General features: G+C 39.8%; 1 protein-coding gene across 5 annotated transcripts in view; it reads left to right on the forward strand.

The window, feature by feature from the left end:
• USP37 (ubiquitin specific peptidase 37) overlaps positions 1-27966 on the forward strand; it is a 121782-nt gene that overhangs the window by 65935 nt on the left and 27881 nt on the right. For 4 of the 5 annotated variants that reach the window (XM_030916218.1, XM_030916214.1, XM_030916216.1 and 1 more), the window contains 9 exons: positions 2701-2832; positions 2992-3115; positions 5290-5480; positions 11509-11626; positions 14193-14272; positions 17695-17859; positions 20242-20307; positions 22993-23134; positions 25457-25712. In XM_030916218.1, coding sequence (XP_030772078.1) covers positions 2701-2832; positions 2992-3115; positions 5290-5480; positions 11509-11626; positions 14193-14272; positions 17695-17859; positions 20242-20307; positions 22993-23134; positions 25457-25712 — 1274 coding nt within the window. The remainder of the gene's footprint in view (positions 1-2700; positions 2833-2991; positions 3116-5289; positions 5481-11508; positions 11627-14192; positions 14273-17694; positions 17860-20241; positions 20308-22992; positions 23135-25456; positions 25713-27966) is intronic. The other variant, XM_030916217.1, reaches the window with a different exon arrangement.

A 27966-nucleotide genomic window follows, 5' to 3' on the forward strand; every position in this document is an offset into this window, starting at 1 on the left:
CCTGCTAGAACCTCCAAACAAGCTCTCAAAAAAAAAAAAAAAAAGGATGACATGGTATCACTGTTTGCTTGTGTGCTCTTCCAGTTTGGGCTGAATCTCATCATGAGGAAACAGCAAACCCAGTATGAGGGACGTTCTATTAAAGATAAGGCTAGGTCAGGTGAGGTATCCCATGCCTGTAATCCCAGCACTCTGGGAGGCCAAGGCAGGTGAATCACTTGATGTCAGGAGTTCGAGACCAGCCTGGTCAACATGGGGAAACACTCTCTCTATTAAAAATACAAGCTGGACATGGTGGCTCATGCCTGTAATCCCAACACTTTGGGAGGCAAAGGCGGGCGGATCACTTGAGGTCAGGAGTTCAAGACAAACCTGGTCAACATAAGGAAACCTCTACCAAAAATACAAAATATTAGCCAGACCTGGTGGTGCATGCCTGTAATCCCAGCTACTCGGGAGGCTCAGGCAGGAGAATTGCTTGAACCTGGAAGACGGAAGTTACAGTAAGTCAAGATCACACCCCTGCACTCCAGCCTGGGTGACGGAGCAAGACTCCGTCTCAAAAAAAATAAATGAACACAAAAATTAGCTGGGTGTGGTGGCACATGCCTGTCACCCTAGTTATTTGGGAGGCTTAGGCAAGAGACTTGCTTGAACCCAGGAGTTAGAGGTTGCAGTGAACTGAGATCATGCCACTGGACTCCAGCCTGGGCAACAGAGCAAGACTCTTGTCTCAAAAAAAAAAACAAAAAACAAAAACAAAAAAAAAAAACAGGCTGGGTGCAGTGGCTCATGCCTGTAATCCCAGCATTTTGGGAGGCCAAGGAAGGAGGATTGCTTGAGCCCTGCAGTTCAATACCAGCCTAGGCAACATAGTGAGATCCGTGTCTACAAAAATTAAAAAATTACCCAGGCATAGTGGTACACACTTGTAGTGGGGAAGCTGAGGTAGGAGGATTGCTCCAGCCTGGGAGGTTGAGGCTGCAGTAAGCCGTGATCACACCACCGCACTCCAGCCAGGACAACAGAGCAAGACCCTGTCTCAAAAACAAAAATAAAACAACCCAGGGGTAGGGAGAACTGTGTTCTTCAAAAATGTCAGTGTCATGTAAGAGAAAGCTGAGGACTTACTCCAGATTAAAGAAAACTAAAGAGACATGAAAACATCATGTGATCCTGGACTGAATCTTGTACGTAAGTGACGGAAAAAAAGCCATAAAGAACCTTAGATCAATTGAGAAAATTGAATTAAGGAATGTATATTAGATAGAATATTGTATCAGTGTTAAATTTACTGATGCTGTACAGTTAAATTAACTGTACTCTGGTTATTTATAAGAATGGTCGTATGAAATACACACTAAAGTATTTGGAACTAAAGGGGTTTAATAAATGCAACTTACTCAAATGGTTTCAGAAAAATATATAGAGAGAGGGATATTAAGTGATGAAGTGCATGTTACAGAAGTATGATAGTTGGTGAATATGGGTAAAGATTTTTGCATCTTTTCTGGAAGTCTAAATTTATTTCTAAATAAAAAGTGTTTGTTTGTTTCTTAAAAAACGTAGTCTCACTGTGTTGCCCAGGCTTTAGGGCAGTGGCGTGATCTCGGCTCACTGCACCCTCTGCCTCCTGGGTTCAAGCGATTTTCCTGCCTCAGCCTCCCAAGTAGCTGGGACTACAGGCACGTGCCTCCACGCCCAGCTAATTTTTTGTATTGTTAGTAGAGACGGGGTTTCACCATGTTAGCCAGGATGGTATCCATCTCCTGACCTTGTGATCCACCTGCCTCGGCCTCCCGAAGTTCTGGGATTATAGGCATCAGCCATTGTGCCCAACATAAAAAGGTTTTAAAATATGTTTGTACTTAGGAAAACGGTTTGGCAGTACCTAAACACATATATTCTATGACCCAGTAGTTCCTTTTCTGAGCATTCATTTTCAGAGAAATGAATAAGTTATATTTAAGTGAAAAAAATAAATTATAAGTAAGAATGAATAGCACTTTAGGTAAGCCCCCAGTCATGTCATGTTTAGCATTCATTTTGAAAATGTGTACTTTTCCATTAGATCAAACTAAGTATTTATTTATTTATTTATTTATTTATTTATTTATTTATTTATTTTGAGACAGAGTCTCACTCTGTTGCTGAGGCTGGAGTGCAATGGTACAATCTCGGCTCAATGCAACCTCCGCCTCCTGGGTTCAAGTGATTCTCCTGCCTCAGCCTCCAAGTAGCTGCGATTACAGGCGCATACCACCACGCCTGGCTAATTTTTGTGTTTTTAGTAGAAACAGTGTTCCACTATATTGCCCAGGCTGGTCTCAAACTCCTGACCTCAAGTGATCTGCCTGCCGCAGCCTCCCAAAGCGCTTGGATTACAGGCATGAGCCACCACGCCTGGCCTATTATTTTAATGTCATAATGCAGTGGTTCTCAAAGTACAGTCCCCAGACCAGCAGCATCAACATGATCTAGTAACTTGTCAGAAATGGACATTTTTGTGCCTTCTTTTTTTGGGCACATTTGTATCCAAACCTACTGCATCAGAAACCTCGGGGTTAGGATCCAGTAATATGTAGTTTAACAAGCCCTCCAGATGATTCTGAAACATGTTAAAGTGGAGAACTCCTACTATACTGAACATACTTTAGGAATTCCTGTTGCCTTCTAAAGCACTATTTCTTTAATTTTCAGCTTCTCCAATTTGGGAAATACCTGCTATATGAATGCTATTCTACAATCTCTGTTTTCACTCCAGTCATTTGCAAATGACTTGCTTAAACAAGGTATCCCATGGAAGAAAATTCCACTCAATGCACTTATCAGGTAATCATTATGTACTGTACTTATTGAGTAACCTTTTACTTCATTGATTATAGAATAATGGAATTTTAGATACTCAAAAATTTTCTGTGCCGTTATTAGTAATTATTCTTTAAAATATCATGCCATGTCATGCTAACTTTGTGTTTTTTGTTTTACCAGACGCTTTGCACACTTGCTTGTTAAAAAAGATATCTGTAATTCAGAGACCAAAAAGGATTTACTCAAGAAGGTTAAAAATGCCATTTCAGCTACAGCAGAGAGATTCTCTGGTTATATGCAGAATGTGAGTATTAATTGTTTTAAAACGTTTCAGAGACCTGACATGGTGGCTCATGTCTGTAATCCCAGCACTTTGGGAGGCCTAGGTGGGCAGGTCACCTGAGGTGACTGAGGTCAGGAGTTTGAGACCAGCCTGGCCAACATGGCGAAACCCTGTCTCTACTAAAAATACAAAAATTAGCCAGTTGTGGTGGCATGCACCTGTAATCCCACCTACTCGGGAGGCTGAGGCAGGAGAATTACTTGAACCCGGGAGGCAGAGGTTGTTGTGAGCCAAGATCATACCATTGCACTACAGCCTGGGTGACAGAACAAGACTCCATCTCAAAAAATAAATAAATATTTATAAAAATAAATAAAATAGGCCGGGTGCAGTGGCTCATGCCTGTAATCCTAGCACTTGAGGAGGCCAAGGCGGGTGGATCACGAGGTCAGGAGTTCAAGACCAGCCTGGCCAACATGGTGAAACCTTGTCTCTACTAAAGATTAAAAAAAAAATTAGCCGGGCATGGTGGCACACGCCTGTAATCCCAGCTACTCAGGAGGCTGAGGCAAGAGAATCTCTTGAACCTGGGAGGCAGAGAGTTGCAGTGAGCTGAGATTGCACCATTGCACTCCAACCTGGGCTACAGGGCAAGACTCCGTCTCAAAAAAATAAAAATTAAAATTAAATAAATAACATTTCAGAAATCATGGAACTTGATATGATTTTAGTGTGTTTCTTGATTTTTCTTTTAAAACAAGATTTGTGTATGTGTGTTCATTATAGATTGAAAAACCTGAGGAGAGTCTGGGTGTGGTAGCTCATGCCTGTAATCCCAGCACTTTGGGAGGCTGGGGTGGGTGGATCACCTGAGGTCAGGAGTTCCAGACCAGCATGACTGACGAGGTGAAACCCCGTCTCTACTAAAAATACAAAAAAATTAGCTGTGCGTGACGTTACATGTCTATAATCCCAGCTACTTGGGAGGCTGATGCAGGATAATCGGTTGAACCCTGGAGGCGGAGGCTGCAGTGAGCCGAGATTGTGCCATTGTACTCCAGCCTGTGTGACAAGAGCAAAAATCCGTCTCAAAAAAAAAAAAAAGAAGGAAAGAAGAAAAACCTAAAGAGTTGTAGTCCCGTCTCAAAAAAAAAAAAAAAGAAGGAAAGAAGAAAAACCTAAAGAGTTGTAGTAAGACTAAATGTGACTCTTCTATGTATTGTACCATATTTTAATATATAGATTTGGTTTACCAGTGCAAGGACCTGGACTGTGTTCGCTGCAAAAATTACCTTTTTTAACAAAGTGAGGAGTTATTACTGATAAAATTATTAAGAATATATAATCTGTCGTTTGTTTTTATTCACCAAATATGTAGCCCCCCAAATTCTTATAAGAATAAACCCGACTTTGTTCACATATGTCACTGACTTCCAAGGGCTTTCGCTGTATAAATTATAATGTTAATAAGCTATTATTTTTTGTTTGTTTTGTTTTTTGTTGTTGGTTTTGTTCTCTTCTTTTGAGACGGAATCTTGCTCTGTCACCCAAACTGGAATATAATGATGCGATCTTGGCTCACTGTAACCTCCGCCTCCTGGGTTCAAGCGATTTTTCTGCCTCAGCCTCCCAAGTAGCTGGGATTATAGGGACCGCCACCACACCTGCCTTATTTTTATTTTTATTTTTATTTTATTTATTTATTTATTTTTTTTAAGAGACGGAGTCTCGCTTTGTCGCCCAAACTGGAGTGCAGTGGCCGGATCTCGGCTCACTGCAAGCTCCGCCTTTCGGGTTTACGCCATTCTCCTGCCTCAGCCTCCTGAGTGGCTAGGACTACAGGCGCCTGCCACCTCGCCCGGCTAGTTTTTTGTATTTTTTAGTAGAGACGGGGTTTCACCGGGTTAGCCAGGATGGTCTCGATCTCCTGACCTTGTGATCCGCCCGTCTCGGCCTCCCAAAGTGCTGGGATTACAGGCTTAAGCCACCACGCCCGGCCTATTTTTATATTTTTAATAAAGATGGCGTTTCACCATGTTGGCCAGGCTGGTCTCGAACTCCTGACCTCAAGTGATCCACCTGCCTCAGCCTTCCAGAGTGCTGGAATTATAGGTATGAGGCACGCCCAGCCTCAGTGAGCTATTATTGTGACTAGAAATGTTTTTTTCTGATTAAAGATATTGTTGTCTTATTAGGATGCTCATGAATTTTTAAGTCAGTGTTTGGACCAGTTGAAAGAAGATATGGAAAAATTAAATAAAACTTGGAAGACTGAACCTATTTCTGGAGAAGAAAATTCACCAGATATTTCAGCTACCAGAGTATACACTTGCCCTGTTATTACTAATTTGGAGTTTGAGGTTCAGCACTCCATCATTTGTAAAGCGTAAGTAGTGTCTAAGAAATGATTTTCCCTTTTTACTTCTTTATGGCAAGTGATTAAAACTCTCCTACGATATACCAGATGCCATGAATTCTTTTCTGTTGTTAAGACAGGGTCTCACACAGTCACCTAGGCTCTGGGGTGCAGTGGCGCAACCCCAGCTCATTGCAGCCTAGATCTCCTGGGATCAAGTGATCCTCCTACCTCAGCCTCCTGAGTAATGAATTTTTATCTCATCTTCCTTTCTATGTCATAGGGAAATATAAACCAACAGATTATATCAACCTTTTTTTTTTTTTTTTTGAAATCTTTATCTTTCTATGGAAATGCTTAGGCTGGGCACAGTGGCTCATGCCTGTAATCCCAACACCCTGGGAGGATGAGGTGGGCAGATTGTTTGAGCCCGGGAGTTCAAAACCAGCCTGGGCAGTATGGGGAAACCCCATCTCTACAAAATATACAAAAATTAGGCAGGTGTGGTGATGCACACCTATAATCCCAGCTACTTGGAAGGCTGAAGTGGGAGGATTGCTTGAACACTGCAAGTTGAGGCTGCAGTAAGCCATGATAACGCCACTGCACTCCGGCTTGGGCAACAAAACAAGACCCTATCTCAGAAAAACAAAACAAAACAAAAATGCTTGGTGGAGTGAGAACTGAGGAAAATTTAAATACTTTATTATATGCTTTAGTATTGACTAAACACTTAATTTTGATCTGTGGTTTTATTTTTTTGATTCTACATCTTTTCCAGTGTAGAATGTTGAATTGTTTGGGAATGTTTTTCTTTGTCACAAAAAAAAACACACCTTATTACTTGCTTTTTTGGTTGAACCCCACATTATTTTTACTAAAAATATTTTTTTACAAAATAGATCCGAATTTGAATTATTTTTACCTTTGCAATGTTTTTGAACCATATTTACAGTAATTATCCACACTTACTTTCTACATTAAATTAATTTTCATACTTACCAGGATTTCTATAGCCTGCACATCACTTTAAAATATTTCACTTTGACTAATCTTCTAGTCATCTATAATACATCTCTGAATCGATTTTTTTCAGATACAGTGTAATTCTTCACAGTCTCTATATAAAAGAGAATTATTTCTATGACTTTCACACATGACTTAATGCAGAATTACTGACTCACACATAGTCTTTACTCATCAATATATTAAGTATACTGCCCTGTCATATCCTGTTACTCTGTGCCACTCATAAGAAACCTGACTTTGTGGGAATTTTTTCTTTTTCTTCCTGAAAATCTGTGGTATTCTTGAAATTCACAGTTTCACTATTTTACATCTAGTTATTAACACTTTTTGTTACTTTTGCCTTAATATGGTAGAGCCTTTTCATCGGAAGCTTTGGGATTTTCTCCAGCTCTAGAAATCCGTTCTCTAAATACTGCTTCTCTTCCATTCTGGAATTTTCTTCAGAAATATTCAAAATCCATATTGATTCTCCAATTTTCTGTCCTCCATATCTATTTTTCTCAGGCTGCTCAAAATGATAGTGTTCACTGACATCTTTTCCAGCTGTAACATTCTAGCTTTTTTTTTTTTTTTTTTTTGAAACGGAGTCTCGCTCTGTTGCCCAGGCTGGAGTGCAGTGGCCGAATCTCAGCTCACTGCAAGCTCCGCCTCCCGGGTTTACGCCATTCTCCCACCTCAGCCTCCCGAGTAGCTGGGACTACAGGCGCCTGCCGCCACGCCCGGCTAGTTTTTTGTATTTTTTTTAGTAGAGACAAGGTTTCACCGTGTTAGCCAGAATGGTCTCGATCTCCTGACCTTGTGATCCGCCCGTCTTGGCCTCCCAAAGTGCTGGGATTACAGGCTTGAGCCACCGCGCCCGGCACTGCATGATGTTTTAATGGAACACTAACTGAATGATTGCTTTACCAATTTTTAAAGTTCTTTTAAGATGTGCACTACCCAAGTAGCTGGGACTACAGGTGCGCACCACCATGCCTGGCTAATTTTTTTTATTTTTTGTAGAGATGGGGTTTTCCAATGTTGCCCAGGCTGGTCTGAAACTTGTGGGCTCAAGCCAACTTCCCACCTCAGCCTCCCAAAATGCTGGGATTACAGGCACTAGCCCCCACACCTGGCCCCATATTCTCATTTAGGTAGTGCCCTCACTTTTCCAGATCTTTACATGAAGGCCATTTGCTCAGTGATGTGTTTTCTTGCCACCCTATCAGATACTGTGCTCCGATCTTTCATTTTCCTCTTCCTACTGTGTATTTCCTCCTTTCATGTATCACTATCTAACATACTGTATGTTTTACTAGTGTCAATTTCATTGTCTCTCTCTCCTAGTATAATGATGGCTTCGTGAGAGGAGGTATTTTTGCCTTGGTTTATTCACTGCTATCACCCCAGTGCCTAGAACATTTTCTGGCCATATAGGAGGCTCTGTTAGATTTTCAGTGCTGTGTAAGAAATTGCTTCAAACATATTAGCTTAAAACAACACCCATTTATTCATCCCAGCTCTGTAGGTTAGAAAACTAAGCACAGTATGGCTGAGTTCTCAGCTCAGAGTATCATAAGACTGAAATGAAGGTATTACTGCCTGTGCTTTCATTTGGAGCCCAGGTTCCTCTTCTGTCTCATTAAGGTCATGGGTAGAATTCAGATCCTATGGTTGTAGGACTGAGATCCTCATTTTCTTGCTAGCTGTCCGCTAGAACCACTCATTTCCTAAAGGCTGCCTACAGATCCTTGCCACATGGCACCCTCATAGGCACTTCACAACAGTGCTGTTTGCTTTTTTCCAGGCTAGCAGACAGTATACATCTTTCTGACTTCAGACTTCTCTTTCTGTCCTCTAGACCCAGATTTAAAGGGCTCATATGGGCCGAGCATGGTGGCTCATGCCTGTAATCCCAGCATTTTGGGAGGCCGAGGCAAGAGGATCACTTGAATCTAGGTGTTCGAGACCAGTCCTGACAACACAGTGATACCCCCTTCTCTACAAAAAATTTAAAAATTAGCCAGACATGGTGGTGCACACCTGTAGTCCCAGCTGTTTGGGAGGCTAAGGTGGGAGGATTGCTTGAGCCTGGGAGGTTGAGGCTGCAGTGAGCTGTGGTCATGCCACTGCTCTCCAGCCTGGACAACAGAGCAAGAGCCTGTCTCAAAAACAAACGAAAGGGCTCATATGATTGGATCTGACCCATTCAGATAATCTCGTTTTTGATTCATTCAAAGTTAAGATTAGTAACCTTAATGATGTCTGCAAAATTCCTTTGGGCCAGGTAAAATAACATCATCATAGGTGTGGTAGCTCATAATTATCACAGGTTGGTTCTACCCACATTCAAAGGGGACAGAAATATACAAAGTCAAGGGTCACCTTAGAATTCTACCTGTGAGGCCGGGCGCGGTGGCTCAAGCCTGTAATCCCAGCACTTTGGGAGGCCGAGACGGGCGGATCACGAGGTCAGGAGATCGAGACCATCCTGGCTAACACGGTGAAACCCCGTCTCTACTAAAAAATACAAAAAATTAGCCGGGCGTGGTGGCGGGCGCCTGTGGTCCCAGCTACTTGGGAGGCTGAGGCAGGAGAATGGCGTGAACCCGGGAGGCAGAGCTTGCAGTGAGCTGAGATCCGGCCACTGTACTCCAGCCTGGGCGACAGAGCAAGACTCTGTCTCAAAAAAAAAAAAGAATTCTACCTGTGAGAGAGGCACTCAGTGAATGTTTGTTGAATGAAAGACAAATATACTCTTAATGTTTTTCAGTCTTTAGCTGTAACAGTAGGGAATTAGGATAGAAATATGAATATTACCTAAAGTATTGATAAGACAAAATGAAAAACAGTCAGCTACAACTATTTAAAAGAAATTTGCTTCTAGGTAAATTGAGTATGGTGTTTTAATCTCTGAGCTCACGTTTTTAAATTCTATAAAAAATATATTTGATAACTAAATCATTCTGCTGCCTAATAGAAGTATCCACATATGCACATAAAGAACATGTAGAATATTTATTTATTTATTTAGAGATGGAGTCTCACTCTGTTGCCCAGGCTGGAGTGCAGTGGCAGGATCTCAGCTCACTTCAAGCTCCACCTCCCGGGTTCATGCTATTATCCTACCTCAGCCTCCTGACTGCAGGTGCCTGCCACCACAACCGGCTAATTTTTTGTATTTTTAGTAGAGATGGGGTTTCACTGTGTTAGCCAGGATGGTCTTGATCTGCTAACCTTGTGATCCGCCCACCTCGGCCTCCCAAAGTGCTGGGATTACAGGCATGATGTACTGTGCCTGGCCAAGAACATGTAGAATTTTTCAAGCATTACTTATATAACCAACAACTGGAAATAACCTAAATGCTCATCAGTATTAACATGGATAATTATAGAATATTCATACAGATTAAAGCTATACAACAACGAAAATGCAGTAGAGTCATGCTCAGCAAGCGTAGTTAAATATTACAATCATGCCGAACAAAACAGAGGCCAACTAAAAATGTATTGCATAATCCCGTTATAAAAGGTTCAAAAACAGGCAAAACATCTATAGTGTTGGAAGTCAGAATAATAGTTGTCTTTTGGGACCAGGTGCAGTGGCTCACACCTGTAATCTCAGCACTTTGGGAGGGCGAGGCAGGTGGATCACGAGGTTGGGAGTTTCGAGACTGGCCTGGCTAACATGGTGAACACCCTTCTCTACTAAAATACTAAAAATTAGCCAGGCATGGTGGTGTGCGCCCATAATCCCAGCTACTTGGGAGGCTGAGGTAGAAATATCACCTGAAACCGGGAGGCAGAGGTTGCAGTGAGCCGAGATTGCGCCATTGCACTCCAGCTTGGACAACAAAAGTGAAACTCTGCCTCAAAAAAAAAAAGTTATCTTTTGGGAGAAAGAAGGAGGATAGTGATTGGAAAAGGGTATATGCAAGGGGGCTTCTAGGGAGTTGACAGTGGTGTTCTGTTTCTTTTTTTTTCTTCTGAGACAGAGTCTTGCTCTGTCACCCAGGCTGGAGTGTAGTGGCGCGATCTTGGCTCACTGCAAGCTCCGCCTCCTGGGTTCACGCCATTCTCCTGCCTCAGCCTCCCTGTTTGTTTTTTTATGAGACAGAGTCTCACTCTGTCACCCAGACTGGAATGCAGTGGCGTGATCTCAGCTCACTGCAACCTCCGCCTCCCAAGTTCAAGTGATTCTCCTGCCTCAGCTTCCCAAGTAGCTGAGATTACAGGTGCGCGCCACCTTGCCTGGCTAATTTTTGTATTTTTCGTAGACAAGGTTTCACCATGTTGGCCAAGCTGGTCTCGAACTCCTGACCTCAGGTGATCCACTCACCTTGGCCTCCCAAAGTGCTGGGATTACAGACGCCAGCCACCACACCTGGCCCTGTTTGTTGATTTGAGTGGTGATGAATGTGTTAACTGATAATTTATCAAGCTGTTTATCTGTAACAGGTTCACTTTTGTATATTATGCTGTACTTTAGGTTTTTAAAGTTTGGGGGTTGCTTATATAAAGTTTAAAAATTGGCCGGGCGTGGTGGCTCATGCTTGTAATCCCAGTACTTTGGGAGGCTGAAGCGGGAGGATCACCTAAGGTCGGGAATTCGAGACCAGCCTGACCAACATGGAGAAACCCCGTCTCTATTAGAAATACAAAATTAGCAGGGCATGGTGACACATGCCTGTAATCCCAGCTACTTGCAAGGCTGAGGCAAGAGAATCGCTTGAACCCGGGAGGCGGAGGTTGCAGTGAGCTGAGATCACACCATTACACTTCAGCATGGGCGACGAGAGCGAAACTGCATCTCACAAAAAAAATAATTTTTTTAAAGAAAGTACTTAAATACTTGCAATTGAGGTTTTATCTGTATTAATTTAATAAGGGTTAAAGTAAGCATGAAAAAAGTCTTAAATGTATGTAGTTCTTATGCCTGGTGAGAATGTGTCAGTACCGTAAGTTCTGTGGAAGAACAGTGTTTCTCAGGTATATTTGTATTTCTTGTGTATTGGTCTGAATGCTTACATGTCTCATTTTATTCTTACAGATGTGGAGAGATTATCCCCAAAAGAGAACAGTTCAATGACCTCTCTATTGACCTTCCTCGTAGGAAAAAACCACTCCCTCCTCGTTCAATTCAAGATTCTCTTGATCTTTTCTTTAGGGTAAATAATATCTTTTGTATTTTCACATAACTAAATTTTATATCATTGATAGTTGTATTTGAAGTTGGTTTCTTCACGGCAGAGTTTCTTTTTGTTTTTTGTTTTGTTTTTGTTTTTGTAGACAGGGTCTCACTTTGTCACCCTGGCTATAGTGCAGTTGCCCAATCTCGGCTCACTGCAACCTCTGTCCCCAGGTTCAAGCAATCCTCCCACCTCAGCCTCCCCAAGTAGCTGGATCATGCCACCATATCTGGCTAATTTTTGTATTTTTTGATAGAGTCATGGTTTCATCATGTTGGCCAGGCTGGTCTCAACTCCTGACCTTAAATGATCTGCCCACCTTGGTCTCCCAAAGTTCTGGGATTACAGGCGTGAGCCACCACACCTGGTTTTGGCAGAGTTTCAACAAAATTATTCATGGGGAAAACAGATGAGAAGTTTTTAAAATAATAATGATTTTTAAAAGCTTGATAAATCTAATTATAACTCATTGAAAAAGAAAATTAATTGATTAAATAGATTATAAATTTAACTCAATAGCCGGCATTTAGACAACCTTAGAAATAGTTTGTTGGCCAGGCACGGTGGCTCACACCTGTAATCCCAGCACTTCGGGAGGCTCGGGCAGGTGAATCACAAGGTCTAGAAATCAGGATCATCCTGGCCAACATGGTGAAACCCAGTCTCTACTAAAAATACAAAAAATAGCTGGGCATGGTGGCGTGTGCCTGTAGTCCCAACTAGTCAGGAGGCTGAGGCAGGAAAATCGCTTGAACTGGGAGTGGGAGGTTGCAGTGAGCCAAGATCACACCACTACACTCCAGACTGGAGACAGAATGAGACTCTGTCTCAAAAAAAAAAAGTAGTTTGTTATTTGTAAACAAATATTAAAGTATTTGAAGTAACATTCTAAAATTTGGTAACATGAAATTGAAACTGTAGATACCATGTAAGTTGGTATCCTAAGATCTGCAGAATAAGAAAATATTCTTTGCTTTTTCTTAGGTTATATGTACCCTATTAGAAACAGGAAGGAAGAGTCATGTTTATCCAAAGCTGTAGATACATATTTGTGTCTGTGATATACAATTACAGGTATTGAAAAAGTTTCTGGAGCATAATCAGATTGTTGTTATAGCAGTCCTTATAACTAGTGGAAATTTGCAAGAATCCCCCTTGATCTATCTAGTAGCGGTCCTTGTTTTGTTGTAGCAAATTGGCAGAATTGTCTTCCTAAGGTATAAAAATTAAAAATAAGGCCGGGCGTGGTGACTCACACCTATAATCCCATCACTTTGGGAGGCCGAGGCGGGTGGATCACGAGGTCAGGAGATTGAGACCATCCTGGCTAACACGGTGAAGCCCTGTCTCTACTAAAAACACAAAAAAATTAGCCAGGCATGGTGGCAGGTGCCTGTAGTCCCAGCTACTTAGGAGGCTGAGGCAGGAGAATGGTGAGAACCCGGGAGGCGGAGCTTGCAGTGAGCTGAGATCGCACCACTGCACTCCAGCCTGGTTAACAGAGCGAGACTCCGTCTCAAAAATAAATAAATAAATAAATAAATTAATTAATTAATTAATTTAAAAATAAAAAATCCGGCTGGGTGCAGTGGCTCACACCTGTAATCCCAACACTTTGGGAGGCCAAGGCAGGCCAGTCACCTGAAGTCAGGGGTTCAATACCAGCCTTGCCAACACGACGAAACCTTGCTTCTACTAAAAATGCAAAAGTTAGCTAGGTATGGTGCCACATGCCTGTAGTCCCAGCTACTGGGGAAGCTGAGGCACGAGAATCACTTGAACCCTGGAAGTGGAGGTTGCAGTGAGCTGAGATCACGCCCCCCCACAGCCTGGCTGACAGAGCAAGACTCTGTGTCAAAACAAACAGACAAAAAAATTTGTTTATTAAATGGTGAACATTGAACTCTACCCAAAGATAAATACTCCGCTTTTCTTTTAGTCATTTTTAAACTATCCTTGTTATTATCATAGACTTTGAAGATTTTCCTATGTATTTTTACCCTGATTTTTTTAAGGATTTCTTGTTTCAGTGTTCTCTAGGTAATGGTATTCACCCCAATCTTTCATCCTTTTAAAGCAGTTGTTCTTAGTGGGCTGTCACGAGAAGATTGAGTTCCATTATGCGAAAGGGGTAGTGTTACACCTAACAGACAAGAAATTCTACCTAACCTAAAGGTGATCTTACCTCTGCTATGGCCAAATGTTAAAATCTGGATATACTCTTGGTAGTGATTCATATGTGTCTGTGGGGAAAAGGCTGAAAAGGCTAAGAATCTTCTATTTTAGAGTCTAGTTACTATCATAAATTTAGATATTTTCTTGGTAAAAAAGGAAATTAGAAATTCTGAAACGGGGCATGATATTATAAGTATATTTTGAGGATTGGGTGTTAATTTGGTAAGGCTCGTGGCTCTAGACACAGAATTTTTAAAACTGGTTCAGAGTTGTCATTCCACTAATGAAACTGATAAGACTAGAGCAGATATTTGCATTGAAAATATTAATGCTGATTCACCTTCATGCTTTATTTTCCTTCTTTTTATAGGCCGAAGAACTGGAGTATTCTTGTGAGAAGTGTGGCGGAAAGTGTGCTCTTGTCAGGCACAAATTTAACAGGCTTCCTAGGTAATTTTTTTTTTTTTTTTTTTTTTTTTTTTTGCTATGGACTAAAGAATTCGCAGGTACATTTAATTGCTTTTCAGTTTTTCTTTTTAAAGTTCATACAAATATTACTGAATAAATGAAGGTTACCAGAATGGATTGGTAAAGAGGGTCAGGAAAGCTGAAATGTGCAGAGTGTAGAGAGAGGATGGAGAGCTAGAATGCTCTTAGATAAGAAAGGTGGCCAGGTGTGATAGCTGACGCCTGTAATCCTAGCACTTTGGGAGGCTAAGGTAGGATGATCACTTGAGTCCAGGAGTTCAAGACCAGCCTGGGTAACGTAAGGAAACCCCATCTCTACAAAAGAAAGAAATATATATTTAAAGGAAGGAAGGAAGGAAAGGAAGGAAAAGCATTTCAAATACTGAAGAGAAAAAGGGTCTTGAGAATTCCAATAAAATGACAATAGAGGATACAGCTGCTGAGACTTTGGAATAATTATAAGAACTAACTAGTCAATTTTTAATTTAGTAATGTGTAATATTCAGTTATAATTTGTTGTCCTGTGTTGTGCTGTAGTCTTTCTGTTATTCCCATACTTGCAGTAAAAACCTGCTATAGACACACACGTACTTAAGAATAAAATAGGGAGTAATTTTTTGCAGTTTGTTCATTCTTTCATTCTGAGGATCTTATAAATTAGTGAATTTCCTGTAATCATAAGATAAATTTTCTGATATAGGAATGAAATTAACTTATATTGTATCTGCTCTGTATAAACATAAAACTGAAGTAGTTACAAAAAATTATTATGTGGTTATAGGACAGCGTTTAGTTCTTTCCAAGAATAGATTGCAAACACCAATGTTATTATTAACATTAAGTATTTATGTAGCACTTTGCCTACAAAGTGCTTTACTTTCTTTTATTAGCTTCAATATTCTGTCAGTAAGTGTGGAATTTCTGGAACCTAGGCCCTAGAGACTAGTTCTTTTACATTTCATAATCTACTTCTTTCTAGAAAATGGGAGTTGGTTTTTTTTTTTTTTTTTTTGGTTGTTTTTTGTTGTTGTTGTTTTGATACAGAGTCTTGCTCTATCCCCCAGGCTAGAGTACAGTGGCACGATCTCAGCTCACTGCAACCTCTGCCTCATAGGTTCAAGCGGTTCTCCTTCCTCAGCCTCCTGAGTAGCTAGGATTACAATTGTGTGCCACCACACCTGGCTAATTTTTGTATTTTTAGTAGAGATGGGGTTTTGCCGTGTTGACCAGGTTGGTCTTGAACTCCTGACCTCAGGTGATCTACCCACCTCAGCTTCCCAAAGTGCTGGGATTACAGGCATGAGCTACCGCGCGACCAGCCAAGGAAGCTGGTTTTAAAGAAATGACTTTATAAAGGCTGGATGTGGTGGTTCATGCCTGTAATCTCAACATTTTGGGAAGCCAAGGTGGAAGGATTGCTTGAGACCAGGAGTTCAGGACCAGCCTGGGCAACATGGTGAGACCCCCATCTCTACAAAAAAATGTTGTGTTTTTTGTTTTTTTCAAACAAAGTCTCTTTCTGTTGCCTAGGCTGGAATGCGGTGGCATGATCTTGGCTCACTGCAACCCCCGCCTCCTGGGTTCAAGCCATTCTCCTGCTTCAGCCTCCTGAGTAGCTGGGATTACAGGGATGTGCCGCCATGCTTGGCTAATTTTTGTGTTTTTGGTAGAGACGGGGTTGTGCCATGTTGACCAGGCTGGTCTCAAACTGCTGACCTCAGGTGATCTGGATGCCTTGGCCTCCCAAAGTATATAAATTATAGCAGTATTATTATATTGCCTTAAGAGACTTATATTATATTTTTGACTTAAGAGACTGTTCTTTCCTATTTGTGAGTGGTTTGAGGCCAGGAAGGTGGGAGGAAGAATCTTAAGGCAAAGAATCGGTTGTTACCAGCTGTCACTAAGGAAACCATGTGTACAGTTAAAAAGACTAGTTTTGACCTCACATGCTGGATGTCTCTTCTCTTTCCCATTCTCTTGCTATTTGTTTTTTCAAGTGGGGGGAAAATAACTGCTAAGGGGAATTTTTCTCCTTGCTTTTCTTTCTTTTTTTTTTCTTTTTTTTTTTTCCATGGTAGATCACTTGTGTTAAAGGTTAATTTATTCCAGACTTATGTGATAGAAGCTTCTGTTTGTCAAATCCTGATATTAGTCTTGTTCTACTTTTGTTCAATTTAATATTCAAAGCCACTCTTCTTCTTGAAGGGCCTGTTATCGTTATCAAATCTGTTCACAAAGTTGGGCCTCATCTTTGAAGATCAATGATTTTGACTATCATTTTCCTGTTTTATATTACTTTTTTTTTTTTTTTTTTTCCTTTTACTGCTCCGTGCATAGCAGGGCTACGCTATAGGCAGTGTGTCCAGAGTAGCCTCATAGTGCCTTTTATTTTGGTTAGGTTATTTGAAATTCTAGTCAAAAGATTTAATTTTGACATTGGTTCCACATCAGTTGTGTCCTTGTATTCTCTCAAATTGTAAATTTGAAGATCCTGAGTTCTAGCATGCTTTTTAAAGAGAAGTACAATCCATAACTTCAATTTGCAAATTTTTGTTTGTGGCTTCTGTGATGAAGGCATATATGGTAAGAAACAATTTTTTATAAATCAGACATTTTTGTGTGTGTGCCTGGAACTGAAGTTTATTCCCATAAGATTTTTGAAATTCAATTTTTAAAGTGTTCTTATGGGTTGAGAAATATATTTAATCCATCAAGCAGAGATCGTGTTCTGTATGAGAAGTGAAAAGGTTACCACAATTTTAACCATAAAGAATTCAGTGCTTCTAAAGAGCTAAAAGCCTTTTCAGACCCACAGACAAGATTTGACATGCAAATTTTTGTAAAACTTTTTTATAGATGGGGAAACGTTTTGTATTTCTTCCTTAGCTTTCTACAGAGAAAGTGCTTCTGAAAATAAAAGAATAAGTCTCATCAAATCATCTTGAAATAATTAATGTTTACCATTAAATATAAGAGCTATGTAACATTTTAATAGACATTATTTTACCAGTAGTGGCTATATAAAACCTATTGCTTTTTAAACTATGTAACAGTGAAGTAAATAATTTAAGGATTTAACCCAATATCAATGCCAAATTTAACATTCTTGTCTGCTATATTTTATTTATTTGTGTTTTTTCTAGGAACATTGTAAGTATTTTACCCAAACTGCACTAATCCACCATTGTCCTTGTTTTGTTTTTATTTGTATGCTTATTAACTGGCCCAATGCCTGATACCTAACAGGTATTTAGTAAATATTCTTTGATGTGTCTTTGGTTTGGCCAAATGGATTTTTTAAATCAAAAGTCATCTACCATAGTTAGAGTGATCTGTTTCACTGTACAAGAGATACTTGTATTAAGTATGAATTAGTAAGGTTGTCATCTCCTATTTTTCAGGGTCCTCATTCTCCATTTGAAACGATATAGCTTCAATGTGGCTCTCTCGCTTAACAATAAGATTGGGCAGCAAGTCATCATTCCAAGATACCTGACCCTGTCATCTCATTGCACTGAAAATACAAAACCACCTTTTACCCTTGGTTGGAGTGCACATATGGCAATGTAAGTCCTTGAGACACTATGTCTTTACATTCCCTTTTGAAATAGAAAGCCTTTAGTATCTAATCAAAAGAATGACTGAATTACATAATATGACCCCAAGATAAAATCAGATCAGTGGCCAGATGCAGTGGCTCATGCCTGTAATCCCAGCACTTTGGGAAGCTGAGGCAAGAGACTCGCTTGAGTCTAGGAGTTTGAAACCACCTATGGCAACAGAGCATGACCTCGTCTCTACAAAAAAATAAAATAATAAAGCCAGCATGGTGGCACACACCTGTAGTCCCAGCTACTCGAGACTGAGGTGGGAGGATTGCTGGAGCCTGGGAGATAAAGGCTGCAGTGAATGGTGATCAGAGCAAGACCCTATCTCAAAAAAAAAAAAAAAAAAAAACTAAAAGAAAAGAAAAAATCAGACCAAGAAGGAGATTTTAATTTAATTTTGCTTTACTTTGTTTTAGTGTTAAATCACTGCCTGAAGTAATTGAAGAGAATGCTTAAAATATTTTCAAAGTTATTAGTTGCTTTTCATAGTGAGGTGCTTTTTAAGGAAGTGCTCTTTTTAGACTGCTAGAAGACAGTTTGATATACTTTGGGAATATAAATCAAACTTAGGTGATAATAAGAGTCACCTAGACACTAAAAATACTGATTTTTGTGTTTTTTCCCTGGAAGTTCTGTTTCAGTAGGTCTGAGATAGGGCCTTAGGAATCAATATTTTTAGCAAATGCCTCAGTTGACTCTTCAGGACATGCAGATATGAGAAACCCTATACTCAATGTTATGCCTTCATTCATATATTATCAGCAGTGTAAAGGACTTAAATGGCTACTAAAATTTCTCAAGAAAAAAAGAAGTAATCTTTACTTTAGGTTTTGCTTCATTATGTATGCTGGGAAAACCTTAGGACTTCTTTGAGTGTTCCCCTTTTTTCTACATATTTGCATTACTTTGAAGCCATATGTTATGTCATTCTTTTCTATACTCAAACACTAGTTTGGTGGAATAATAAAGTTATAGAACTTTAAAGACGAAAAACATTTTGGAGGTTTTTGTCCAAACCCTTAATTTTATACAAGAGGACCAAGGAAATTAAATGATTTTCCTAAAGTCATACAGTTAGTGTCTGAAAGAGCAACATCTCATGGAAGTTTACACTAGTGTCTCAAGGGTCTACTAAGAAAAGCATGTGGCCGGAGAGTCTAAGTGTTTCTGGTTTTTTCCTCTCACAGCTTTTCTTTGTGTGTTTTTGCTTGGTATGTACTACCTTCTGCTGGTAGAGCTATTACTCTTGCTGGCAGTAGTGCTATGTCACACCAACAATGTAGACTCTATGTGATCACAGGCCTGAAGCCAAGCTATCTGACTGTACAATTTGATAGCTTTTAGACCTTACACAAATTCCTTGACTTGTCTGTAAGAAAAACAATAGAATGGTTGTGAACATTAAATGAGATAATAATACGTAGAGTTCTTGGCACAGTGTCTGACATCTAGTAAGTCCTCAATAAATGAGAGCTATTACTTTAAAAGAACCGAGACAAAGTGATTTTCTCCAGGTTATTTTTTTCCTATGTATTACACTTGACTTCATTTCCAGTGCTGTCTATTTAGATTATTGGATCAAGGAGAGCCTAGAGATGGTATTTCATTTTCTCTTTTGGCCTTTATTGCTAGTAAATTTTTTTTTTTTTTTGTGATGGAGTCTCGCTGTGTTGCCCAGGCTGGAGTGCAGTGGCGCGTCTCCACTCACTGCAAGCTCCGCCTCCCGGATTCACGCCATTCTCCTGCCTCAGCCTCCTGTGTAGCTGGGACTACAGGCGCCCGCAACCATGCCCGGCTAATGTTTTGTATTTTTTTAGTGGAGACGAGGTTTCACTGTGTTAGCCAGGATGGTCTCGATATCCTGGCCTCATGAGCCACCGCTGCCTCCGGCCTTTTTTTTTTTTCTTTGAGATGGAGTCTTACTCCATTGTCCAGGCTGGAGTGCAGTGGTGCAATCACCGCTCACTACAACCTCCGCCTCCCGGGTTCAAGCAGTTCTCATGCCTCAGCCTCCCGAGTAGCTGGGATTACAGGCACCTGCCACCAAACCCGGCTAATTTTTGTATTTTTAGTAGATGTGGGGTTTCACCATGTTGTCCAGGCTGGACTTGAACTCCTGACCTCAGGTGATTCACCTGCCTCAGCTTCCCAAAGTGCTGGGATTACAGGTGTGAACCACTGCACCTGGCCTATTGCTAGTAATTTAAAAAGTATTATAGTTGTTTGCTTTTCAAGAGGACATAAAAGGAATTATAGTACAGAATAATTCATTTTATAAGTCAAATATATATCTTTAATAATTCATTTGTATACATTATATATTTTCTAATTTTCTGATAGTTCTAGACCATTGAAAGCCTCTCAAATGGTGAATTCCTGCATCACCAGCCCTTCTACACCTTCAAAGTGAGTTATATTTCTTATGTACCCAAAATCTGTATTTAAGGATTTGGCTTACCCTAATCTCCAAGATTGCCTCCCTGCCTTTTCATTATTGTTTTTCTTTTTGCATGATAATACTCTTTATTATCTATACTTTTGAAACTTTCCTGAATTTGATTTAGAATATATTGAAGGCTATAACAGATTTTAATCAGTGACACAAGGTTAGCTCATCCTCTCAATATTCTGTCTTAAAACTTTTTAAAACTTATTATTGTTAATATGTAATAATTTCATCCTAAAACTCTAAAAATTAACAAGGACGTAGGAGTCTAGGGACTTAAGGGATAAAATTACCCCTATTAGTCTAAAACACTCTTCCTTAAAGATAGGCATAGAATCCCAAAACATTTTTTACCTGTTGTTAGCCAGTCTGGAACTTCTTGTCTTTGACACCGAATAGGAGTTATTTTGAAAGGGGACAGGAAAACAAGCAAGCATTCTACAAATGCCCTGATTTTTTTTGTTGTTGTTGTTTAAGACCAAACTTTATCCAAGGAGGGAAGCACATGCCTTTTTTGTTTGCTTTTTAAATATATTTCCTCTGAGATTTTACTAGAGGAGTTCCTGATTAGATCATTTCAATTGATTTAGTTGTCATTTGACTTTTTAATTAATTTTTCTAAAAATTTGATGGCCCAAAGTACTTTTAGAGAAGAGACATTTTTGTTGTTTAAGGGCTTTTGGGGGGCTTATATAACCATAAAATGACATTTGGGAACTGCTATTTTCTTTTCCTCCTGTTAATTATTTTTCAGTGCAATTAAAACCAGATGACTAACATGACTAGAAATCTGAAATGGTACCGATATGAATACTCTTACCCGTTCTCAAGATACAAATGAGCAATACCACTTGGCTGCTTAGAAAGTGAGCAAGTGATGCATTTACAGGATGAATATTTTTCATTGCTACAGGCAAGCTGCCTTCTGTAAATATAGTAATTATTAATGGAATGTACTCTTTATGTACCAAGTCACTGTAGTTGCAAGAAAGAACTGATTTCATTGGGCATCATTGTACCTTGGCATGGTCATCTGTTCTCCAGGGTCTACTGGTATGAAAATTTGGGAGTTGATCAATAAAGAATGATTAGGCCCTAGAAGACCTGTCATGCCGATCAAACTTAAAAGAGGCTGAGTTATGAACCAGAATACCATTGATTCTTCTACAATGTCCTTTGTCACATTTGACCCTGGTGCAGTGGTAGCCAGGTGTCATCCTTCTTCAGCAAAATATTCATCTGGATAAACAAATTAATATGTTCAGGTTTGCTTGGTGAGCATGAAATCTGAAATGAGGAATTAAGATGGCTAATTGGCTATTATTACTAAAAACCCTTTTGAGCACATAATGGGAGGCTTTTCAAGTGTTCAGGCTGGAGTGCAGTGATATCCTGGCTGCCCTGAGCCACACACTATGTTTGGGCTTATCACTGACCACTTGCCTCTTTTCTTTGATCTACATTGCTATGTAATTTTCCTGATTTCCACTTTGGCCTCTTATTTCTTGGTGCCATTAGTCTATATGTTTATTTTCAGTTTTTACATTCAGGTTAATTGTATTTCCCAGTTTTCATTTTATATATATTTTTTGTATTGCATATGAATTTATGTTAACCTACATCAAAGAAAGTTCTTGTTCTTTGACCTTTACCACTTTTTTCTTTAGTTTATTTTCGGCTTACCTAGAAGACAACACAGTAACACCTTACTTATCTGGCATCATTAAAGGATTCCACATAAGTGAATTTTTATATAACTGAAGCTTACCCTTTTAAGCATTTATCTTTTAAAAAATTTTTAACAGTTTGGATGAAAATGTTTCTAAAATATGTTATGCTATTCCTTACATTCTTAAATAAAATAACTAAGGATAATTTAAGTATATCTTAATGACTTAGAATCAGCATTTTAAGTATCAATTATTGCACTGTGTTTCAATATGATATTGCCCTCAGAGGCTCTTATTACTAGACAGTTTGCTTTTACATTAAATGACTTTATAGTTCTTGTTTGCCTTTCTTGTGGTTATTCTTTCTCATTTCTTAGCTCTCATTTCTTGATGAACTTGATACACTATTTTATACACCATTTCCTGGGAAAGAAAGGGTCCCTCTAAGTACATGGGTTTTGGAACTGCCTTCCTCAGAAGCCTTTTTTTCTTACTTTGGAATCCCTATGTTCTGGAAAGTAGAGGTTGCCAGAAGTCTGACCTACAGATAAGTGGATAAGTGGAATGTTACTGTTATTTTTAAAGTGCATGGGTCATAATTTAAAAGATCACAAATCAGTCTTCATGCACTTTGTTGTCAAAAACATTTATTCATTGCTATGCCTGCATGAATTTAGTAGCATACTTTATCAAGACAATAGCAAATTTCATTGGGGTTGATCATTAAAAGAAAAAAGGCACAACATGATTAGTTTACTGATGATACGTAGTAGCATAAGAGTTGTCCAGTTTTCAAAGCATGGCTCTTTTGGAGTGGGGCAAAGGTAATGCTGAAATATACCTCTTTTGATATATCTTTTTTTTTCTGTTAAGTAATTTTCCGTAATGGAAAAGCAATTTGTTTTGGTATTTTTACATCAAAAGAATAACAAAGACAAATGTTTATCAGACTTTTTTTTCCCCCTTAAATTACAGGAAATTCACCTTCAAATCCAAGAGTTCCTTGGCTTTATGCCTTGATTCAGACAGTGAGGATGAACTAAAACGTTCAGTGGCCCTCAGCCAGAGACTTTGTGAAATGTCAGGCAACGAACAGCAGCAAGAAGACCTGGAAAAAGTAAGTAATATTTTCTTAAAACATCTGACAAAAATTTGTTTAGCTCTTACTGTCCAAACAAATGTCTTTTATAACCATCATCAAACTAATTAATTTTAAGGAAAATGCCTTCTCTGGCTACAGAAATCAGTCTGTTTACAGATGGATCAAGACTTATGATAAATTAGTTGTTCTGAACAAATTACTTTATTTTTTTGCCCTTCAGAGCTACTTTTGCATATTGGTCCTCAAATTATTACTTGCTTTGTTTTGGTAACAGTGTTGTTTGTTTGTTTGTTTGTTTGTTTGTTTGTTTGTTTGTTTGTTTGTTTTAAAGACAGGGTATCGCTCTGTTGCCCAGGCTGGAGTACAGTGGCATAATCATGGCTCACCACAGCCTCATCCTCCTGGGCTCAAACAATCCTCCTACCTCAGCTCCCCAGGTAGCTGGGACTACAGGCACGCACCACCATGCCTGGCTAGTTTTTAAAATTTTTTGTAGAGACAAGGTCTCACTATGTGGCCTAGGCAGGTCTAAAATTCCTGGGCTCAGCTCCCCTAAGTGCTTGGATTACAGGCATGAACCACTACTCCCAGCCTGTAGCAATTGTTTATGTGAGGGAACTGTAGTGAACATTTTACATCAACAGAGCAACCAAGTTATCTAATTGTTTAAATTATGGATTTATTAATTGGCTTAATATATAGATAATTATATGGATAGTTAATGCTTTGAGGATCTAAGCCTTTTTATGTGTTTGCATTATCTTATGCAACTGTATTTTATTTTAAGCCTCCTTTTTAAATAATAGAATTATTTTAGTAGTTATTTTTGTTCTGAGTTGTTTCCTATCTTACTTTAAAGCCAGAGGTAGTTTGTGGTTGCTCAACTTGAATGAGAAATTGAGTGAAAGTCCAAAATTCTCCCAGAAAACAACTTTTGAATATTTACATAATCCTTTTTTTTTTTTTTTTTTTTGAGACGAAGTCTTGCTCTGTTGCCCAGGCTGGAATGCAGTGGCACTATCTTGGCTCACTGCAGTCGCTGTCTCCCAGGTTCAAGTGATTCTCCTGCCTCAGCCTCCTGAGTAGCTGGGATTGCAGACGTGCACCACGACATCTCCCTAATTTTTGAATTTTGGTTTTTTATTTTTTATTTTTTTTGAGACAGAGTCTCGCCCTGTCACCCAGGCTGGAGTGCAGTGGTGTAATCTCAACTTGCTGCATCCTCCACCTCCCAGGTTAAGGCGATTCTCTGTCTCCCTAGTAGCTGGGACTATAAGTGCGTGCCATCACGCCTGGCTAATTTTTTATATTTTTAGTGGTGACGGGATTTATCCACGTTGGCCAGGCTGATCTCGAACTCCTGGCTTCAAGTGATCTGCTGGCCTCAGCCTCCCAAAGTACTGGGATTACAGGCATGAGCCACCACGCCCAGCCTAATTTTTGTATTTTTAGTAAAGACAGGTTTTCGCCTTGTTGGCCAGGCTGGTCTCAAACTCCTGACCTCAGGTGATCCGCCCACCTTGGCCTCACAAAGTTCTGGGATTACAGGCGTGAGCCACCTCGCCTGGCCTTCTTTACATGATCTTGATGTCATTTTTATTTTTCTCATTTATTATTAATAAGACCAGCTAGGGCCGGGCGCGGTGGCTCAAGCCTATAATCCCAGCACTTTGGGAGGCCGAGACGGGCAGATCACGAGGTCAGGAGATCGAGACCATCCTGGCTAACACGGTGAAACCCCTTCTCTACTAAAAAATACAAAAAAAAGCTGGCCGGGCGAAGTGGTGGGTGCCTGTAGTCCCAGCTACTCGGGAGGCTGAGGCAGGAGAATGGCGTAAACCCGGGAGGCGGAGCTTGCGGTGAGCCAAGATCCGGCCACTGCACTCCAGCCCAGGTGACAGAGCGAGACTCCATCTCAAAAAAAAAAAAAAAAAAAAAAAAAATACCAGCTAACATTTATAATGGTGTAATAGGCATAATGATGGAATATTTACTGTATAATCTAAATATATCTGGAAGAAAATAAATTGAAAATACTTATAGAGTAATTATCTCTGAGTAATCTATTTTGAGTGAATTTATCTATTTTTACATATTTTCCAAATTTTTACAAAATTAATGCTTATTTCTATCAAGAAAAAATAATCGTGTGTTCTTATATATTTATTTTTAAAGTTAGACTTACCATTTAGTTTATATATCAGTTATTGATTGTTAAATAACCCAAAGCATCAAAGAAAGGACACTTTAGAAATAAAGTTGCTACTATAAATGCTAACTGAGATTGCTGTATTTATAAGTATTCTGGTTTCTTCTAAAAGTAACTCTCTTCTTCAGGATTCAAAATTATGCCCAACAGAGCCTGACAGATCTGAATTGGAAAACTCAGGATTTGACAGAATGAGCGAAGAAGAGCTTCTAGCAGCTGTCTTGGAGATAAGTAAAAGAGATGCTTCACCATCTCTGAGTCATGAAGATGATGATAAGCCAACTAGCAGTCCAGATACTGGATTTGCAGAAGATGATATTCAAGAAATGCCAGAAAATCCAGACACTATGGAAACTGAGAAGTCCAAAACAATCACAGAGCTGGGTAGGTTTAATGAAGATTAAACCTCTGTTAAACAAAACATAACTCTTTCAAAGTCTCGTAGTGACAAATGAGCTCCAAATAACCGGAGATAAATAGAAAAATTAGCCGAGCATGGTGGCGTGACCCTTATCCCGGCTACTTAGGAGGCTGAGGCAGGAGAATTCTCTTGAACCCAGGAGGCAGAGGTTGCAGTGAGCCAAGATTGTGCCACTGCACTCCAGCCTAGGCGACAGAGTGAGACTCCTTCTCAGATAAAAACTAATAAAGGGAGGTGAAGTGGATCTGTATATAACAGGGCTGATGGCATTTTCATTCTGTATTATAAAAAGCTTTAAAAAGTGAGAAGCAAATATTGTGACTAGTACACAGATACTAGTGGTAAAGTATGCCGTATCCCTTTAAGTATACATCAGTAGTAAAGCTAACCTTCTTATGTGCGTTTAATATATGTTTGTGTCAGTTCTGAGGTGGTTTTCTCACCACTGCTGTTTAAGAAATTCATGGCCGGGCGCGGTGGCTCAAGCCTGTCATCCCAGCACTTTGGGAGGCCGAGACGGGCGGATCACGAGGTCAGGAGATCAAGACCGTCCTGGCTAACCCGGTGAAACCCCGTCTCTACTAAAAAATACAAAAAACTAGCCAGGCGAGGTGGCAGGCGCCTGTAGTCCCAGCTACTCAGGAGGCTGAGGCAGGAGAATGGTGTAGACCTGGGAGGTGGAGCTTGCAGTGAGCTGAGATCCAGCCACTGCACTCCAGCCTGGGCGACAGACTGAGACTTCGTCTCAAAAAAAAAAAAGAAAGAAAGAAAAAGAAATTCATATAATTCTTTCGTTTTCCTATATCGGAATTTACACCAGGTGTTAGGGTGTGAATAATTCAAGTTCTCCATCCCCTGCACAGTGCATTACTTAGTTTCTATGTTTAGATATATTTAGATACACAACTACTTACCACCATGTTACAGTTGCCTGCAGTACTCAGTACAGTAACATGCTGTACAGGTTTGTAGCCCAAGAGCAATAAGCTATACCATATAGCCTAGATGTGTAGTCAGCTGTACCATCTAGGTTTGTGTTAAGTATACTCGAAGATGTTCGCACAAAGATGAAATCACTTGGCCGGGCGCGGTGGCTCAAGCCTGTAATCCCAGCACTTTGGGAGGCCGAGATGGGCGGATCACAAGGTCAGGAGATCGAGACCATCCTGGCTAACCCGGTGAAACCCCGTCTCTACTAAAAAATACAAAAAACTAGCCGGGCGACGTAGCGGGCGCCTGTAGTCCCAGCTACTCGGGAGGCTGAGGCAGGAGAATGGCGTAAACCCGGGAGACGGAGCTTGCAGTGAGCTGAGATCCGGCCACTGCACTCCAGCCTGGGCGACAGAGCGAGACTCCGTCTCAAAAAAAAAAAAAAAAAAAAAAAAAAAAGATGAAATCACTTAATGCAATTTCTTAGAATGTATCTTCATCATTAAGCAACACATGACTGTACATAAGATGCTATACTTTTTTTTGGGTAGTTTTTATTCATTTTTTGTTATCTAAAGCTATCAGTGGGAACAACAGAGCTGAGCCATCCTGCCTTGTACTATGGGTATTTTGAAACTTTTAGGTAGATAACTTTTACTGTCTTTTCCTATGACCAGTTCAAATTTTTCTCTCTTGATAGCCCCAAGATCTAAACAACTGTATATTGCTAATGTGTTTCAGGTACACCAAGCATAGGATTTTGAAAATGAAGAGAATACTAGAATATCAGAAAATTATTTTCTACATTCTCATAGTTGGAACCTCTTCAATTTTGAATTATTTTGCATGCAAGTAAAATAAGAATTAGTATATCCACATTTAACTGGAAAGAAAAACGTGATGGTTTTTATACACAGGCATTAATTTTTTCCTTCTTGATACAAGTATCATTATGCAGTCCCCTTATTACATTTACAATCACTGCCCTTAGGTATCACTGGTTAATATTGGTGCTTTTGTCCCTTCCTGATTTATTTCCTGCTTTCTGCTCTCCTTTTCAGTTCTTTTCCCAGTCTTATAACTTCATAAAATTACAAAGGGACAGCTACAGGAAGAGGTAATATGTAGCAATGTCCTATATCATGCACTTCAAGGGAGCTACAGTTTTTATAGCATGAAAGGAGACAAAGTAGTTGGAAATGGCGGTGGGTAATAAAGAGGAAACCCACCCTGTCTCCAGGCTCTGGGGTATGGGGAGAAAACAACCTATACTTCAAAGAACACTAG

The sequence above is a fragment of the Rhinopithecus roxellana genome, chromosome 14 (genome assembly GCF_007565055.1).
Source record: "Rhinopithecus roxellana isolate Shanxi Qingling chromosome 14, ASM756505v1, whole genome shotgun sequence".
Lineage (NCBI taxonomy): Eukaryota > Metazoa > Chordata > Mammalia > Primates > Cercopithecidae > Rhinopithecus > Rhinopithecus roxellana.